We start from the raw sequence: 19,886 nt of genomic DNA, 5'->3' as shown, positions 1-19,886 counted from the left end.
CATTTAGAGAATGAAAAATCAGAAAAAGCAAAGGCTATCAATATGCCACAGATCTGGGTGGAGGAGAACTTATAACCCAAATATTTAATCATTTCTAAGCATTTAAGGTAGCAACTATTATGAATATTTTCATACACGAAATGCAGCCTGTTATCTCTTACAGTAACAATTCTTCATTTGATGACCAGTGTGACATGCCGACATATATTGGTTTTAACAGAATATGTGTGGTGAGAATCTAGGAGCAACAAAGAGCTGATATAGAAAGGAAAACATTTTTTTCAGGGAGCAATGTAGTTAGATCTCATTGATGATTAAAAAAGACTTATTTTAGTATTTCTGGCCCTGAAAATTTATAGGGATCCATTAAGATCTGCAGTAAGGCTGGATGTCTATGCTCTAGAGAATTTTTGTGGTAAGGTTGTATTTGCATTTCACTCTGGAAGTTTTAGAAACTCAGTTTTTGAAGCAGATTTATAAATACTTCCTGCCCATAAGTTTTCATATTCAGGTGACCAGTCCAAAGTCATAAACTAGGAAAAAATAAAGCTAGTAGACATCTTTATTATTAGGAACAACAGCTGTATCAAGCATAACTTACTATCACTTTATTTTCTCATTTAGGACTTCAGGGTCAGAAATTGTGGCAGTGGGAACATTACATTGATGGTGTTCTAAGTACCCCCCACCAACCCCCAAAAAAAGATCACATCTAAATTGAGTGCCTAATAGTCATCTTTGTATCCAGAAGTGTTTGGTGTGATCATCAGGTTGACTTAAGCAGCACAGCAGAGGCAGTAAATTTTTATGTGTAGATATAATAAAGAATATTCTTGTCCTAGTTATTGAATGTTGGGCCACGGAGAGCTCAACCTGGCCAGAGAAGAGAGCCCAGGAAGATCATCACAGTCTCTGTAAAAGAAGACGTGCACCTGAAAAAGGCAGAGAATGCCTGGAAGCCCAGCCAAAAACGAGACAGCCAAGCTGAGGATCCTGAAAACATTAAAACTCAGGTGAAAACAGAAGCATATACTAACATTATTTTGAAGTAATAATGATATTGTTTTAAATTGTTTAAACTTGTCATTTTGTCCTGTTAATGTATGTAGACGTCTCAGTTGAAGATCTTTTTTTTTTTTTTTGGTATCATTCATCTACAGTTACATGAAGGACATTATGTTTACTAGGCTCCCCCCTTCACCAAGTCCCCCCCACATCCCCGTTCACAGTCACTGTCCATCAAGATAGTAAGATGCTGTAAAATCACTACTTGTCTTCTCTGTGTTGCACAGCCCTCCCCGTGCCCCCCCAACACTATACATGCTAATCATAATGCCCCCTTTTCTTCCCGCCCTTATCCCTCCCTTCCCACCCATCCTCCCCAGTCCCTTTCCCTTTGGTAACTATAGTCCATTCTTGGGTTCTGTGCTTCTGCTGCTGTTTTGTTCCTTCAGTTTTCTTTTGTTCTTATACTCCACATATGAGTGAAATCATTTGGTACTTGTCTTTCTCCGCCTGGCTTATTTCACTGAGCATAATACCCTCTAGCTCCATCCATGTTGTTGCAAATGGTAGGATTTGTTTTTTTCTTATGGCTGAGTAATATTCCATTGTGTATATGTACCACATCTTCTTTATTCATTCATCTACTGATGGACATTTAGGTTGCTTCCATATCTTGGCTATTGTAAATAGTGCAGCGATAAACATAGGGGTGCATCTGTCTTTTTCAAACTGGAGTGCTGCATTCTTAGGGTAAATCCTAGAAGTGGAATTCCTGGGTCAAATGGTATTCCTATTTTGAGCTCTTTGAGGAACCTCCATACTGCTTTCCACAATGGTTGAACTAATTTACATTCCCTCCAACATTGTAGGAGGGTTCCCCTTTCTCCACAACCTCGCCAACATTTCTTGTTTGTCTTTTGGATGCTAGCCATCCTTACTGGTGTGAGATGATATCTCTGATGACAAGCGATATGGAGCATCTTTTCATGTGTCTGTTGGCCATCTGAATTTCTTCTTTAGAGAACTGTCTATTCAGCTCCTCTGCTGATTTTTTTATTGGATTATTTGCTTTTTGTTTGTTGAGGTGTGTGAGCTCTTTGTATATTTTGGATGTCAACCCTTTATCAGATCTGTCATTTTCGAATATATTCTCCCATACTGTAGGATACCTTTTTGTTCTATTGATGGTGTCCTTTGCTGTACAGAAGCTTTTCAGCTTGATATAGTCCCATTTGTTCATTTTTGCGTTTGTTTCCCTTGCCCGGAGAGATATGTTCAAGAAGAGGTCACTCATGTTTATGTCCAAGAGATTTTTGCCTATGTTTTTTTCTAAGAGTTTTATGGTTTCATGACTTACATTCAAGTCTTTGATCCATTTCTAATTTACTTTTGTGTATGGGGTTAGACAGTGATCCAGTTTCATTCTCTTACATGTAGCTGTCCAGTTTTGCCAACACCAGCTGTTGAAGAGACTGTCATTTCCCTATTGTATGTCCATGGCCCCTTTATCGAATATTAGTTGACCATATATGTTTGGGTTAATGTTTGGAGTCTCTATTCTGTTCCATTGGTCTGTGGCTCTGTTCTTGTGCCAGTACCGAATTGTCTTGATTACTGTGGCTTTGTAGTAGAGCTTGAAGTTGGGGAGTGAGATCCCCCCCCCCACTTTATTCTTCCTTCTCAGGATTGCTTTAGCTATTCGGGGTCTTTGGTGTTTCCATATGAATTTTTGAACTATTTGTTCCAGTTCATTGAAGAAAGCTGTTGGTAATTTGATAGGGATTGCATCGAATCTGTATATTGCTTTGGGCAGGATGGCCATTTTGATTATATTAATTCTTCCTAGCCAAGAGCATGGGATGAGTTTCCGTTTGTTAGTGACCTCTTTAATTTCTCTTAAGAGTGTCTTATAGTTTTCAGGGTATAGGTCTTTCACTTCCTTGGTTAGGTTTATTCCTAGGTATTTTATTTTTTTGATGCTATTGTGAATGGAATTGTGTTCCTGATTTCTCTTTCTATTAGTTTATTGTTAGTGTATAGGAAAGCCACAGATTTCTATGTGTTAATTTTGTATCCTGCAACTTTGCTGAATTCCAATATTAGCTCTAGTAGTTTCGGAGTGGAGTCTTTAGGGTTTTTTATATACAATATCATGTCATCTGCAAATAGTGACAGTTTAACTTCTTCTTTACCAATCTGGATTCCTTGTATTTCTTTGTTTTGTCTAATTGCCGTGGCTAGGACCTCCAGTACTATGTTGATTAACAGTGGGGATAGTGGGCATCCCTGTCTTGCTCCCGATATCAGAGGAAAAGCTTTCAGCTTTTCACTGTTCAGTATGATGTTGGCTGTGGGTTTATCACATATAGCCTTTATTATGTTGAGGTACTTGCCCTCTATACCCATTTTGTTGAGAGTTTTTATCATGAATGGATGTTGAATTTTATCGAATGCTTTTTCAGCGTCTATGGAGATGATCATGTGGTTTTTGTCTTTCTTTTTGTTGATGTGGTGGATGATGTGGATGGATTTTTGAATGTTGTACCATCCTTGCATCCCTGGGATGAATCCCACTTGGTCATGGTGTACGATCCTTTTGATGTATTTTTGAATTCGCTTTGCTAATATTTTGTTGAGTATTTTTGCATCTACGTTCATCAGGGATATTGGTCTGTAGTTTTCTTTTTTGGTGGGGTCTTTGCCTGGTTTGGGTATTAGGGTGATGTTGGCCTCATAGAGTGAGTTTGGGAGTATTCCTTCCTCTTCTAATTTTTGGAAAACTTTAAGGAGAATGGGTATTATGTCTTCCCTGTATGTCTGATAAAATTCCGAGGTAAATCCATCTGGCCCGGGGGTTTTGTTCTTTGGTAGTTTTTTGATTACTGCTTCAATTTCATTGCTGGTAATTGGTCTGTTTAGATTTTCTGTTTCTTTCTGGGTCAGTCTTGGAAGGTTGTATTTTTCTGGGAAGTTGTCCATTTCTCCTCGGTTTCCCAGCTTGTTAGCATATAGGTTTTCATAGTACTCTCTAATAATTCTTTGTATTTCTGTGGGGTCCGTCATGATTTTTCCTTTCTCGTTTCTGATACTGTTGATTTGTGTTGACTCTCTTTTCCTCTTAATAAGTCTGGCTAGAGGCTTATCTATTTTGTTTATTTTCTCGAAGAACCAGCTCTTGGTTTCATTGATTTTTGCTAATTGCTTTATTCTTCTCAATTTTATTTATTTCTTCTCTGATCTTTATTATGTCCCTCCTTCTGCTGACCTTAGGCCTCATTTGTTCTTCTTTTTCCAATTTCGATGATTGTGACATTAGACCATTCATTTGGGATTGTTTTTCCTTCTTTAAATATGCCTGGATTGCTATATACTTTCCTCTTAAGACTGCTTTTGCTGTGTCCCACAGTAGTTGGGGCTTTGTGTTGTTCTTGTCGTTTGTTTCCATATATTGCTGGATCTCCATTTTGATCTGGTCATTGATCCATTGATTATTTAGGAGCGTGTTGTTAAGCCTCCATGTGTTTGTGAGCCTCTTTGCTTTCTTTGTACAGTTTATTTCTAGTTTTATGCCTTTGTGGTCTGAAAAGTTGGTTGGTAGGATTTCAATCTTTTGGAATTTACTGAGGCTCTTTTTGTGGCCTAGCATGTGGTCTATTCTGGAGAATATTCCATGTGCACTTGAGAAGAATGTATATCCTGTTGCTTTTGGATGTAGAGTTCTGTAGATGTCTATTAGGTCCATCTGTTCTAGTGTGTTGTTCAATGCCTCTGTGTCCTTACTTATTTTCTGTCTGGTGGATCTGTCCTTTGGAGTGAGTGGTGTGTTGCATTGCAGAATGAATGCATTGCATTCTGTATCCTCCTTTAATTTTGTTAGTATTTGTTTCACATATATTCGTGCTTCTGTATTGGGTGCATATATATTTATAATGGTTATATCCTCTTGTTGGACTGAGCCCTTTATCATTATATAATGTCCTTCTTTATCTTTTGTTACTTTCTTTATTTTGAAGTCTATTTTTTCTGATGCTAGTATTGCAACACCTGCTTTTTTCTCTCTGTTGTTTGCATGAAATATCTTTTTCCATCCCTTGACTTTAAGTCTGTGCATGTCTTTGGGTTTGTGGTGAGTCTCTTGTAAGCAGCATATAGATGGGTCTTGCTTTTTTATCCATTCTGTTACTCTGTGACTTTTGATTGGTGCATTCAGTCCATTTACATTTAGGGTGATTACTGAAAGGTATGTACTTATTGCCATTGCAGGCTTTAAGTTTTTGGTTACCAAAGGTTCAAGGTTAGCTTCTTTACTATCTTACTGTCTAACTTAACTCGCTTATTGAGCTATTATAAACACTGTCTGATGATTCTTTATTTCTCTCCCTTCTTATTCCTCCTCCTCCCTTCTTCATATGTTGGGTGTTTTGTTCTGTGCTCTTTTTAGGAGTGCTCCCATCTAGAGCAGTCCCTGTAAGATGCCCTGTAGAGGTGGTTTGTGGGAGGCAAATTCCCTCAACTTTTGCTTGTCTGGGAATTGTTTAATCCCTCCTTCATATTTAAATGATAATCGTGCTGGATACAATAATCTTGGTTCGAGGCCCTTCTGTTTCATTGCATTAAGTATATCATGCCATTCTCTTCTGGCCTGTAGGGTTTCTGTTGAGAAGTCTGATGATAGCCTGATGGATTTTCCTTTGTAGGTGACCTTTTTTTTCTCTGGCTGCCTGTAATACTTTGTCCTTGTCTTTGATCTTTGCCATTTTAATTATTATGTGTCTTGGTGTTGCCCTCCTTGGATCCCTTGTCATGGGAGTTCTGTGTACCTCTGTGGTCTGAGAGGCCATTTCCTCCCCTAGTTTGGGGAAGTTTTCAGCAATTATTTCTTCAAAGACACTTTCTATCCCTTTTCTCTCTCTTCTTCTTCTGGTACCCCTATAATGCGGATATTGTTCTGTCTCGATTGGTCACTCAGTTCTCTTAAAATTCTTTCATTCCTGGAGATCCTTTTATCTCTCTCTGCATCAGCTTCTCTGCGTTCCTGTTCTCTGTTTTCTAGTCCATTAATGGTCTCTTGCATCTCGTCCATTCTGTTTTGAAGTCCTTCCAGAGCTTGTTTTATTTCTGTATTCTCCCTCCTTAGTTCTTGCATATTTCTCTGCAAGCCCATCAGCATGGTTATGACTTTTGTTTTAAATTCTTTTTCAGGAAGACTGGTTAAATCTATCTCCCCAGGTTCCTTCTCAGGGGAAGATGTAGCAGATGTTGAAGCTCTCTGGGTTAGTCTTGTCTGGATCAAATTTTTTTGCCTTTTCATGTTGGTAGGTGCAATGGTGAGCTATTTACTTTCTGTCAGCTGGGAGGGCCAAGGCTTTCCACTAGCTCCTGGCCTTTTTTTACTGGGACAACTGCGACCCCTAGTGGCTTGTGTTGGGCAATTGTGTGTAGAGTGGGTCTCTGTATCTTGCCCGGCCAGTATGGAGGAAGCTCCCTTGCTGTGGGCGTGGCCAGCCTCAGGCCGTTGCTCTGCTATGGTGGGGCCCCGGAGGGGTAATGTATGGGGGGCTGTTTGACTGTTTACCTCCGTGAGGGGTCTCAGAGCTGTTGCTCAGGGGGTTAGTGCACCGGGGGTTCCCTGGAATTTCCAGCTGCTGGACTTTGACCCGGGAAGCTTCCAGCTGTGGCATCCCTGTCCCTTTAAGACTTTCAAAAAGCACTCGCTTTTCTTTGTCACAGGGGCGCTGGCTTCGGGACCCGCTCAAAGGTCTTGCTGTTCTGTTTCCCTAGTTTCCAGCCCTCCACGCATGCACTGTGTCTGCGCTCTGGTGCGGATGGCTAGGGCTGGGTGTTTAGCAGTCCTGGGCTCCCTCTCCCTCCCTGCTCCGACTCCTCTGAAGATCTTTTGTGATTTTTTATCCTGTAATAGAAACATTATTCTAAAAGCTTTAGCATCGTTGATGCCAGAGAATCTACTCTTTTCACTTGAAATAGCTTTTTGTGTGCTTTTCAAAACAGACACTATGTCTAAAGGGTTCATATGTCATAGATTTCTATCATTCAAACTTATATCAATGTTTACTTTTCTTAAAAATGTATTTTTAGAGTCTCAGTGGTTACCCTGTGCTAGTTGAGTTAGTGTATTTTTTTTTCTTATTAAGGCATCATTGATAAACAATCTTATGTTAGTTTAATATGTACAACACAGTGGCTCAACAGTTACCTACATCATCAAATCCTCACCTCCTCTAGTGCAGTTACTATCAATCAAAGTAAAAAGATGTTACAAAATCATTGACTATATTCTCCATGCTGTACTACCATCCCTGTGACCAATTTACATTGTGATTTAAATTATTGTGCTTTTTTATCCTCCTAACCCTACCCCCCACCCCACCCCAACTCCTCCCCCTTGCTCACCACTAGTCACTTCTCAGTGTCTGTGAGTCTACTGGTATTTTGTTCCTTCTATTTTACTTTGTTTTTATATTCCACAAATAAGTGAAATCATATGGTATTTGTCTTTCTATGCCTGGCTTATTTCATTTAGCATAATACTCTCTAGATCCATCCATGTTGCTGCAAATGGCAGGATTTCTTTTCTTTTTATGGCTAAATAATATTCAACTGTATGTGTGTTCCACACCTTTTTTTTTATTAAGGTATCATCGATAGACAATCTTATGAAGGTTTCACATGAGCAACATTGTGGTTACTACATTCACCTGTATTATTGAATCCCCACACATACACCTCATTGCAGTCACTGTCCATCAGCGTAGTAAGATGCTATAGAGTCACTACTTGTCTTCTCTGTTCTATACTGTCTTCCCCGTGAACCCCCTACATTATGTATGCTAATCCACATCTTTTTTATCCATTCATCAATTGATGCACACTTAGCTTGCTTCCCTGCCTTGGCTATTGCAAATAGTGCAGCAATAAACATAGGAGTGCATATATCTTTTTGAGTCAGGATTTTGTTTTCTTAGGGTAAATTCCTAGACGTGGAATTACTGGATCAAATGGTATTTCTACTTTTAGTTTTTTGAGGAACCTCCATACTGCTTTCCACAGTAGTTGCACCAATTGACATTCCCACCAACAGTATACTAGGGTTTCCATTTCTCCACATCCTTGCCAGCATTTGATATTTCTTGTCCTTTGGATAGTGGCCTTGCTAACTGGTGGGAAATGATATTTCATTGTGGTTTTAATTTGCATTTCCCTGATGATTAGCAATGTGGAGAATCTTTTCATGTGCCTCTTTGCCATCTGTATTTCTTCTTTGAAGAAATGTCAATTCAGGTCCTCCGCCAATTTTTTAATTGGGTTATTGTTTTTTGGGTGTTGAGGCATGTGAGTTCTTTATATATTTTGGGTTTTAACCCCTTATCAGATGAGTCATTTATGAATATATTTTTTCATACCTTAAGATACCGTTTTGTTCTGCTGATGGTGTCTTTTGCTGTACAATAGCTTTTTAATTTGATGTAGTCTCACTTGTTCATTTTTTATTTTGTTTCCCTTGCCCAAGATATGTTCAGGAAAACGTTGCTCATGCTTATATTCAAAATAATTTTCCCTGTGTTTTCTTCTAAGAGTTTTATGGTTTTATGACTTACATTCAGGTCTTTGACCCATTTCAAGGTTACTTTTGTGTATGGAATTAGTCCAGTTTCATTCTCTTACATATAGCTCTCCAGTTTTGCCACCTTCAGTTGTTGAAGGGGCTGTCTTTTCCCTATTGTATATATTCATGGCTCCTTTATTGTATATTAATTGACTATATATGTGTGGGTTTATATCTGGGCTCTCCATTCTGTTCCATTTATCTATGGGTCTCTTCTTGTGCCAATACCATATTGTTTTGATTACTGTAGCTTCGTAGTAGAGCTTGAAGTCAGGGAGCATAATATCCCCAGCATTGTTTTTCTTTCTCAGGATGACTTTGACAATTCAGTCTTTTGTGGTTCTGTATGCATTTTAAAACAGTTTGTTCTAGTTCATTTAAAAATGCCATTTATATTCTAATAGGGATTTCATAAATTGATTTGGGAGGGGTGGCCATTTTGAAAATATTAATTCTTCCTATCAAGTTTATTCCTAGGTATTTTATTCTTTTTGATGCAGTTGTAAATGAAGTTGTTTTCCTGATTTCTCTTTCTGCTAGTTTGTTGTTAGTGTATAGGAATGCAATAGATTTCTGTGTATTAGTTTTGTATCCTGCAACTTGGCTGAATTCAGTTATTAGTTCTTATATTTTTTGGTGGAGTCTTTAGGGTTTTCTGTGTATAATGTATCATGTCACCTACAGATAGTGACAGTTAAACTTCTTCCTTACCAATATGGATGCCTTTTATCTGTTTGCCATAGCTAGTACCTCCAGTATTATGGTGAATAAAGTGGTGAGAGTGGGCATCCTTGTCTTGTTCCTGATCTTATAGGAAAAGCTTTTAGCTTCTCACTGTTAAGTATGATGTTGGCTGTGGGTTTGTCGTGTATGGTTTTTGTTATTTTGAGGTACATACCTTCTATATCCATTTTGTTGAGTTTTTTCATGAATGTATATTGAATTTTGTCAGATGCTTTTTTGGCATCTATTGAGATGATCATGTGGTTTTTATCCTTTTTGTTAATGTGGTGTATGATACTGATTGATTTACAAATATTGTACCATTCTTGCATTCCTGGAATAAATCCCACTTGGCCATGATGGATGATCTTTTTATGTATTTTTGGTTTGCTGATATTTTGTTGAGGATGTTTGCATGTATATTTGTTAGTGATACTGGTCTATAATTTTCTTTTTTGCTGTGTCTTTTGTTGTGGTATTAGAGTGATGCTGGCCTCATAGAATGAGTTTGACAGTGTTCCCTCCTTTGCTTTTTGGAAAACTTTAAGGAGGACAGGTATTAGCTCTTCTTTAAATGTTTGGTAGAATTCAGCTGTGAAGACATCTGTACATGGAATTTTGTTTTTTGGGAGTTTTTTGATTACCAATATGATTTAATTGCTGGTAATTAGTCTGTTTAGATGTTTTGTGTCTTCCTGGATCAATCTTGGAAGGTTGTATTTTTCTGGAAAGTTGTCCATTTCTTCTAGGTTGTCCAATTTGTTGGCATACAATTTTTCATAGAATTCTTTACTAATTCTTAATTTTTCTGTGGTATGTGTTGTGATCATTCCTTCTTTGTTTCTGATTTTGTTTATGTGTGTACATTCTATTTTTTTCTTGGTATGTCTGTCTAGGGGTTTATCTGTTTTATTTTCTCAAAGAACCAGCTGCTGGTTTCATTGGGGCTTTTTTTGTCTGTCTAGGGGTTTATCTGTTTTATTTTCTCAAAGAACCAACTGCTGGTTTCATTGGGGCTGTTTTATTCTTCTCAATTTTATTTATTTCTGCTCTGATCTTTATTATGTCACTCCTTCTACTAACTTTGGGCTTCATTAGTTCTTCTTTTTCTAGTTTCTTTAATTGTGAGTTTAGGATGTTTATTTGGGATTGTTCTTGTATTTTGAGGTAAGCCTGTATTGCTGTGTATTTTCTGCTTAGAACTGACTGCCACATCCCACATAGTTTAAGCTGTTTAGTTTTTGTTTTCATTTGTCTCCATGTATTGCTTATTTCTGTTTTAATTTGTTCATTTATCCTCTGATTACTTAGAAGCATGTTGTTTTTTTTGGCCTCCATGTGTTTTCTTTGTGTAATTTTTTCTATTTCATATTGTGGCCTGAGAAGCTGTTTTATATAATTTCAATCTTTTTAAATTTATTGAGGTTCTTTTTGGATGTGATCTATTCTGAGAAATATCTACCTACACTTGAGAAAAAAATGTATCCTTCAGCTTTTGGGTGGGATGTTCTGTAGGTATCTGTTAAATCTATCTGATCTAATGTATTGTTCAGTGCCTCCATCTCCTTATTTATTTTCTATCTGGATGATCTGTCTATTGATGTGAGTGGTGTGTTAAAGTCTCCTAAAATGAATGTGTTGCAATCTATTACACCCTTTAATTCTACTAGTATTTGTTTTACATATTTAGGTTCTCCTGTGTTGAGTGCATAGATATTATAATGGACTGACCCATTTATCATTATGTAATGTCCTCCTTTGTCTCTTGTTACTTTCTTTGTTTTGAAATCTATCTTGTCTGATATAAGTACTGCTACTACTGTTTTTTTCTCCCTGTTATTTGCATGAACTATCTTTCTCCATCCCTTTACTTTTAGTCTATGCATGTCATTGGGTCTGAAATGTGTCTCTTGTAGGCAGCATTGTTTCTTTATCCATTCTGCCTGTCTGTGACTTTTGATTGGTGCATTCAGTCCATTTACATTTAAGGTGGTTATTGATAGATATGTACTTATTGCCATTTTATTAATTGTTTTCTGGCTATTTTTTATTGCTCCTCTCTGTTCCTCTCTTCCTCTCCGAAACTCTTCTCTCATTATTGATGGTTCTCTTTAGTGTAATTAGATTTCTCTTTTTAAAAAATTTTATCTGTGTGTATCTATTGTAGGCTTTAGTTTTGTCATTCAAGAATAAGGTTCCTTACTGTATAGCAGTCTATGTTAAATTGCTGATTACTCAGTTTCAAACACAATCTAAAGTTAGTTTTTTTCCTCCTCCTTCCTCCTCCTCCACATGTATTATATTAGATGTCATAATCTGTACTTTTTGTGTATCCATTGACTGATTTTGTGTATAGTTGATTTTGCTTCTTTTGTTTTACTTTAATTTTGGACTTGTTTGGTAATTAATCTATCTACTACCTTTACTGTAGTTTATTTTCACTAGTGAAACCCTTAGGGACATTTCCATCTACAGCAGTTCCTTTAACATATTCTGTAAGGCTGGCTTAGTGGTGGTGAATTCCATCAACTTCTGTTTATCTGGAAATTATCTAATCCCTGCTTCAAATTTAAATGATAATCTTACTGTGTAGAGGATTCTTGGTTGGAGGTCCTTCTGTTTCACATTAAATATATCATGCCACTCCCTTTTGGCCTGTAAAGTTTTGCTGGTAAGTCTGCTGATAGCCTGATGGGGTTTCCTTTATAAGTAATCTTTTTTTTCTCTCTGTCTGCTTTCCATACTCTCTCCTTATCCTTGATCTTTGCCATTTTAATTACTATATGTCTTGGTGTTGTCTTCCTGTGGATCCTTTTGTTAGGGGCTCTCTGTGCTTCCATGGCCTGAGTGTCTCTTTCCTTCCCAGACTGGGCAAATTTTCAACAATTATTCTTAAGAGATTTTCTATCCCTTTGTCTCTCTCTTCTCCTTCTGATACCCCTATTATTATGAATATTGTTTCATTTGGATTGGTCACATAGTGCTCTCATCATTCTTTCATTCCGAGAGATCCTTTTTCCTCTGTGTTCCTTAGCTTTGTTCTGTTTCTGTTCTGTTAATTTCCGTCTGAGTGTCTTCTCTACATGCAGTAAGCTACTCTTAAATCCCTGCATTGTATGTTTCAGTTCAGATACTGCAGTCTTTAGCTCTGAGTTGCTCTTTTTTAAGTCTTCTCTTTGTTGAAGTCCTTGAGATCTTGAGTTTTTTCTGTAAATCCATGATCATGTTCATGACTTTTATTTTGAAATCTTTATCAAGAAAATTGGTAATCTGCATCATTTCATTTAGTCCTCTTTCTGATGTCCTGTCCTGTAGTTTTCTTTGGAACATATTCTGCTGTATCCTCATTTTGTCAGGGTTTCTGTGTTTCTTCCTTTGTGCCGGATGGCTCTGCTAATCTTCCTGGCCTATAGAGTAATAGCTTTATGAAGAAGGTTCCTTCTTTATGAAGAAGATTCTTTACTCTCTAGTGCCTGGTTCTACTTTGCTGGAGCCCTAGCTGTTGGTGTGCAGTGGGCAAGGCTGTCTTTCTGTCTCTGATGGCAGCTTGCTTCAGCCACTGTCTTTGTGATCAGCACAGGAGTCTCTGCTGAGTTCACTGTGGGTGGGTCCACCCTCTGCCTGGCCTGCAGGCTTAACGGGGTGGGTGGGTTGATGGTGTGCCTCTGCCTGGGCCAGACGCACAGCACCAGGCTTAGACACGGCGTGGAGGAAGGAGCTCTTGGGGCTGGCTCCTGCAGGCACTTCCCCAGTTGAGTTGAAATGGAGCAGAGAAAGCTGGGAGAGTCTCCTCCTGTCAGGCAGCAATGTCTGCTACTGCTGCTGGGTGGAGTGGCTTGGCTCCCCAGCAGTACATGCAGGGAAGAGCCTCAGGGCTGCATTGCCAGCAAGCGGGATGGGGTGTCTGGAGCTCCTGAGAGTTCCTAACCTGTTGGGCCAAGGGAGGCCTGAGAAGGTATCTTCCACCTGTCCTTTCTCCTGAGGAGAGAGCTCCATCCAACCTTTGCCCCACTGGCACCCCTCTCACTGCTAGCAAGTCTTTCAAACTGTTGCCTCTGCTTCATGTCTCAGGACTGCAGAGTGTGCCTGTCCTCTACAGGCAGCTGGAGTGTCAGCCTCCCAGTGTTCCATGGTGTCCAGTCCCACTAATCACCAAAACCCAATGTAATGTGGGCTCATGCTCCTGGAGCAGGTCTCCAGAGCCAGGTGTACAGCGATTCTGGGCTCCTACCCTCTCCCCACTCCGTTTCTCTTTCTCCCACCTGTAGGCTGGGTTGTGGGGAGGGTTTGGGTCCTGCTTGATCACAGCTCTGCTACTTTACCCTTTTCTGTGTGGTCTTTTCTTCTTCCCCAGGCATAGGGATCTGTTCTGCCATCTTAAGGTTGTTTTCAGGTTTAGTTGTATTTGCTCAGTTTTCTTCTCTTATGTGTTTTTGGGAAGAGATTTCTGCCTTGCCTTCCTACTCAGCCATCTGTTTCTCCTAGTTAGTGTACTGTTTTATGTCTCCTTGTAGGCTTTTATTTCTAACATGTTAGAATTTAGAAACCCATCTTGTTTTAGAGTCTTTTGGAATAAAATTGAATTCTTTGAATCTTTGTGTTCATATCCTACCCTCAGTATTCTTTAGGGTAAATTGAATTAATTCCTTTAATCCACAAAAAAAGCCAATTTCTGTTCCTGGGTTAACCCACTGTTTCCTCTGGATGTATTTGCTTCTGTGCACCAAAACTATAGTCTCTTCTTGAACTTTGCACCTATACAAGAGCCAGGCACCACAGATCACATACCGATGTTTCAGTGTCTGATTACTTATGTATCTTTCCTCCTAACATGGACAGTTGAGTATAGCGAGTGGTCAAAGGCTCCAGCCCTGTAGACAGAGACAAGTTCTATTAGGCAAATTCTTAGCCTCAACTGTTTAATAAAGATACTAATATTACCTACCTTATGGGCCATTGTGAGGATTAAATGAAATAATATAAAGCACTTGGCATGGTTCCAGAAGCCCAGTTAGATACTCAGTATGATGATGTTCCTGGGATGAGAGATGTGCCTTATGAATATAGATTTTGATTCAGCACCAACACAGAATCTCATATTTAGTAGATGCTCAGTAAATACTTGTTAAGCAATAAGCTAACAAAGTTATTCATACCAAATTAAGACCAAGGTGAACTCATACATCACAAAGCCATGCTGTCAACCCTTAGTTGGTTGTTTGCCTTTGTTCCTCTTTTTAGTGATTGCTTCAGGTATTTCTCCCTAAGTACATCCTTCTCCAGATTCACTGAGATCAAGTACCTAATCTTCCTTCCATTTTTTCTAAATATACCTCAGTCTTAAAAGAAAAAAGTAGCTTCTGCATTCCTTCCCTCTAATCCCTATGGGAAATGCTTAATGATAAGAGACCTAAATGATTTGCAAAGATACTTAAAATTCCTGCTGGATCTTTATCATTGAAGATGAAGATGTTTTAATATATAAAGCACTTGAATTAGTGCCTTACTTCATTTAGATTCTTACAACATCTATGAAAAAGGGAATAGATATTGTCTCTTTTTTCCATATAGGAAACTAAAGCATTAAGAGATTGTTAGCCACAGTAATATGGTTACTGAATAGTCCATTTGTTGTAATCTTCCTCTTCTTACTCTGTAGTAGAGTTCTCTCTGTTAAAGATTTTTATTTCAGAAACATAGGAATAATTATATTGGCCTGAGGTATCACTAATTAGCTAAATTTTCTTTAGTTGACAGATAAAGCAAATCCAATAGAGAATTCATAGACTTATATAACCTTCTTTTTCTTGACACTCTTTCTTCTAAATATGGATCATCTATCTGCTTTGTTTCCTTTTGGTGTTTTTACTTTTCTCCTCTGTGTAAGTATACTGCATGTTTACTTGTTGTTTCTGCTGCTTGTTATTCTTTTTCTTTACTTTTTGTCAAAAACCATGGTTTTATTGTTGCCCCCATTTCCAGAAAAATTTGACTCTGACTTTCATTCCTGCCAGTGTTACATAACAACCTTATAAATGATCACCAATGATCTTATTTTTCATATGTCACGAGAGTTCATCCTCTTCTTGAAGTAATTCTAAGACATCGTTGCCTCCTGGCTTATCTAGACTCCCCTCCAAAATTTTTTTTCTTTATAAAAGCAATACCGATTCATTGCTAAAAAACTCGACAATGTAATTTTTAAAAATTTAAGTTGATTTATTATCTCTTACCTAGAGAAAACTGTTAACATATTGGCACATATCTTAAAAATTCTCATATTCAGATGTGAATTTTTATAGGAAGGAAATAAAACATTTTATAGATTTTCAGTTATTACATCATTGTTTCATAGATTTTTGGAACTTCATATCTTTGCTGAGGCATAATTTACATTTGGTAAAATTTTACTTTTTGTGTCCAATTGTTTACCTGTTGATAAACACACAGTCATGTAACTACCACCACAATGAAGATAGAGACTATTTCCGTCAAGTCCCCTGAAATTTCCTCATACAACTTTGTATTTTTCCTCTCCCCCCATGCCCGCCTCTGACAGTCACTGATCTGTTTGTCCCTATAGTGTTGCTTTATCCAGGATATCAGATAAATATAGCTTCTTTCTCTTAGCATACATATTTGTGATTCATTTATAGCATTACATGTATGATTAGTTTGTTTTTTAATTACCCAGTAGTATTCCATTGTTTGGATATACCACAGATTGTTCAGCCATTCACAGGATAGCAGTTTCCAGGTTTTGGGCAATTATGAATGAAATTGTTAATAAACATTCACATATAAGATTTGTGTAAACATAAATTTTTGAGGGTTTTTTTGGGTATATTCCTAGCTATGGGATTGGCAAGTTGTATGGTAAATATAGGGTCAACTTCTTTAGAAAATGCCAAACTTTGCCAAGATGGATAGTATACCATTTTGCATTTCCAGTGGCAAAGCATCAGAGTTTCCGTTATTTCACATCTTGAATACCACTTATTATTTTCTGCTTTATAAATGTTAGCCATTCTAACAGATGTGTGGTAGTATCTCATTGTAGATTTTAATTTGCATTCCCAAATGGCTAATATATTGAATGAGTACATCTTTCTGTGTGTTTATTTGCCATTCACATGTCTCCTTTGGTAAAATTTCTGTTCACATCTTATGACCTGTTTCATTGGGTGCTCTGTTTTCTTAATCATTGAATTTTGAGAATTCTTTGTATATTGTGGATACATTCTTTATCAAAAGTGTCACAAAAATTTTCTTTTATTCTCTTAATAGTGTCTTTTGCAGAACAGTTTTTAACTTTGATGATGCTCAATTTATCAATTTTTTCATTCAGATTGCTTTGATATATCAATTTTTTCATTCATAGATTGTGCTTTGTTATATCTAAAAATTATTTGCATAACTCACGAATGCAAAGCTTTTCTCTTAAGTTGTATTCTAGAAGTTTATAGTTGCAGGTTTTACATTTTCATGAGTGATCAGTTTTAATTTTTATATTATGTGCAAAGTATGGGTCACAGTTCATTTGTTTTTTTTTCTCATGGATATCCAATTGTTGCAGCACAATTTGTTGAAAACACTGTCCTTTCTTCATTGAAGTTCATTTACACTTTGTTGAAAATCAATTCATCATATATGTGTGAATCTATTTCTAGGCTTTCCATTCTGTTCAAATGATCTATGTGTCTGTCTCTTGCCAATATCACTGTCTTTGTGTGGTATCTTTACATATTAAGTGTTGTAATTAGGTTGTATGAGTCTTCCAACTTTGTTATTATTCAAAATTGCTTAGGCTATTCTATTTTTGTGTGTGTGTCCTTCCATATAAATTATAGAATCAGCTTCTTGATTTCTAAAAAAAAATACCTGCTAGATTTTTATTTTGATTGTGTTAAATCTGTAGATCACTTTGGAGAAAATGGACAATATTTAGGTCCTCCTTGATTTCATTCATCAGTGATTTATAATTTTCATCATTTAGCTCCTCTGGATATTTTGTTTGTATTTCGTGGTTTTTGGTGCTATTGTAAATGGTAATTTTTAAAAATGAAATTTCTAGTTCGTTGCTAAAATACAGAAATAAAACTGATATTTGCATATTGACTTGTATTCTACATCCTTGCTAGATTTCCTTATTAGTTCTAGTATCTCTTTTTGTATATTCCTTAAAATTTTCTGTGTAGATAATCATATAATCATCTGTGAATAGAAAGTTTTATTTCTTTCTTTACAGACTGTTCAGGTCATAGTTCTGTTTCTTTGCTTTACTGAATTGACTAGGACCTCCAGTGGGATTTTGAATAGACATGGTGAGAGTGGACATTTTTGCCTTGTTCGCAGTCTTAGAGAGGAAGCACTCATTCTTTCACCACTAACTAGGCTTATAGAAGCCTTTTTCTATTTGAGGGAGTTCTCTTCTGTTCCTAATTTAATTAAAGTTCCTACAATATTATTTTTTAAAACTCCTGCCCAGTAATCTATTCCATAATTTATATTATACCATAATTTAGACAAGTTTCTATTTTGGACATTATTTGCTATAGAGTTATGATGGAAGTTACTGAGGCTAGAATTATTTTTACCTATCCCTAAATATGAATAAATTTATAAAAGTAAAATTGGTGCTTCAAAGTGCACACCACATTTTAAAGCTTTTAATGCACATTGTCAAATTGCCCTTAGAAATGTGCCAGATGATACACCATCGATGTGGTGTGACTATACCTAGTTCCTAGAATTCTTATCAGTAGTTAAAAGAGGCAGTATAATTTTTTATTACTTCTTAAAATAGATGGATTTAATTATTTCCATGACTAGTTCATAATCCTTGTTAATAATTTGGGAAGTTGAACTTATAAATTATAAACAAACTATTAGTCCTTACAGAAAGCATCATTTTGTCATAGTTACTATAATGTTTCTTTCTTTTTTTTTGTGGCCTTTCTAGGAACTTTTTAGAAAAGTTCGAAGTATCTTAAATAAATTGACACCACAGATGTTCAACCAACTGATGAAGCAAGTATCAGGACTTACTGTTGACACAGAGGAGCGTCTGAAAGGAGTCATTGACCTGGTCTTTGAGAAGGCTATTGATGAACCCAGTTTCTCTGTGGCTTACGCAAACATGTGTCGATGTCTAGTAACGGTAAGAAGAGAGGAAGGAGTAAAACCAGAAATCTCCAAGAGGTATATTCTCCCCTCACTACACATTCTTCCCAGATGTGTTATTGGGGCAAAGTAAAGGGGAGAATATATTTTTTAGCACTTGTTAATATTGTATAAAGAGAATCTTACTTATGAAAATGTATACTCACCTCCAAAAGGAATATGTAGACTAGATTGAAATAGGCATGGTGTGATACCATCTAATGTGAGGAAATTGAATGAGGTTTAAATTAATAATGTGAAATTATTGTCATGGGTAACCAGTTTTTTCTAGGGTATCATCTTATAAAATGAATGCTTACAATCACATTTAATTTAAATTCAGAATTGAAAAACATGCTGGTTTTAATTTTACCCTCAGTGAAAATGATAAGATAGTTGTGGTCATAAAAGGTTCAAAACTGATAATTTCATCTTTTAGAAACTATTAGATCTCTTTCTCTTTACATTGTCCACAGCCTGTCAAATCTAGGGCAAGACAGAATGGGAGACCAAAGAGCTTCTGGTTAGTGTTCGTTGTCCTCTATTCTGCAGTCATAACTGCCATGTACCATCTGTGTTCTTTCTGCCCATTACTGTTACCAAGGTACTTGTGTCAGAAATGTGTGTCCTCTAACATTTGAGTTTTTTCTTATCACAACTCATCATCTTCATGCCTTCCTATGAAAATGCAAAATTCTGTCATTCTACCAATATTTTTGAGTACCTGTGTCAAAGGCAGGTAAGTGTGTTGAAACTTGGAAAAGTTACATCTTCTGTTTAAAAACAGAAGGAGTTCAAAATCCATATTGAAAAATCAGCAAGAAAACAATCATATAAGGTATTCTCTGATGTTGCAATATGTTGATGCCTAAATGGAAGATTTAGACCAAAAAATCAAGTTGGAGGAAAAAATTACTATGTTGGTGGTTGAGTAACAAACTTTTATGAAGCAAATAGAATATGAGTTGGGTTAGAGAGGATGGGAGAGTATATGTACATAGAAGGAAGAACATATTCCCAGCAAGTTCAGGTCTGAGGCACAGCAAGCATGGCATAATGGTTACAAACACTGGCTTTGAAGTCTCACAATTCTAATTAAAAATTTTTAACTTTAAAATTTAAACTTAAATTCCTACTCTGCCTCTTGGTAACTTTATAATCTTAGACTAGTTGCATAACCTTTTTAAGCCTCAGTTTTTAATCCATCAAGTAAGATTAATTCATACAATTTAAGGTTATTGTAATGATGTAATTAATTAAAATAAATTCAATGAGATTGAATATGTGTCCCCAGCTCAGTATTTGGCTATAGTAAGCCCTATAATTCAAAACTACATTAGTGGTGGAAAAGCCTGTGAAGGTCTGGAAATGC

The 19,886-nt window shown here is 36.8% G+C and overlaps 1 protein-coding gene across 11 annotated transcripts in view; it reads left to right on the top strand.

The window, feature by feature from the left end:
• Positions 1-19,886, top strand: part of EIF4G3 (eukaryotic translation initiation factor 4 gamma 3) — a 406,522-nt gene that overhangs the window by 317,480 nt on the left and 69,156 nt on the right. For all 11 annotated transcript variants that reach the window (XM_057499810.1, XM_036914545.2, XM_036914543.2 and 8 more), the window contains 2 exons: positions 843-1,013; positions 18,315-18,512. In XM_057499810.1, coding sequence (XP_057355793.1) covers positions 843-1,013; positions 18,315-18,512 — 369 coding nt within the window. The remainder of the gene's footprint in view (positions 1-842; positions 1,014-18,314; positions 18,513-19,886) is intronic.

Source organism: Manis pentadactyla, chromosome 4 (genome assembly GCF_030020395.1).
Source record: "Manis pentadactyla isolate mManPen7 chromosome 4, mManPen7.hap1, whole genome shotgun sequence".
In the NCBI taxonomy this organism is placed as follows: Eukaryota; Metazoa; Chordata; class Mammalia; order Pholidota; family Manidae; genus Manis; species Manis pentadactyla.
The sequence above is the reverse complement of the archived record's forward strand: the minus strand, read 5'-3'. Positions and strand labels throughout refer to the sequence as shown.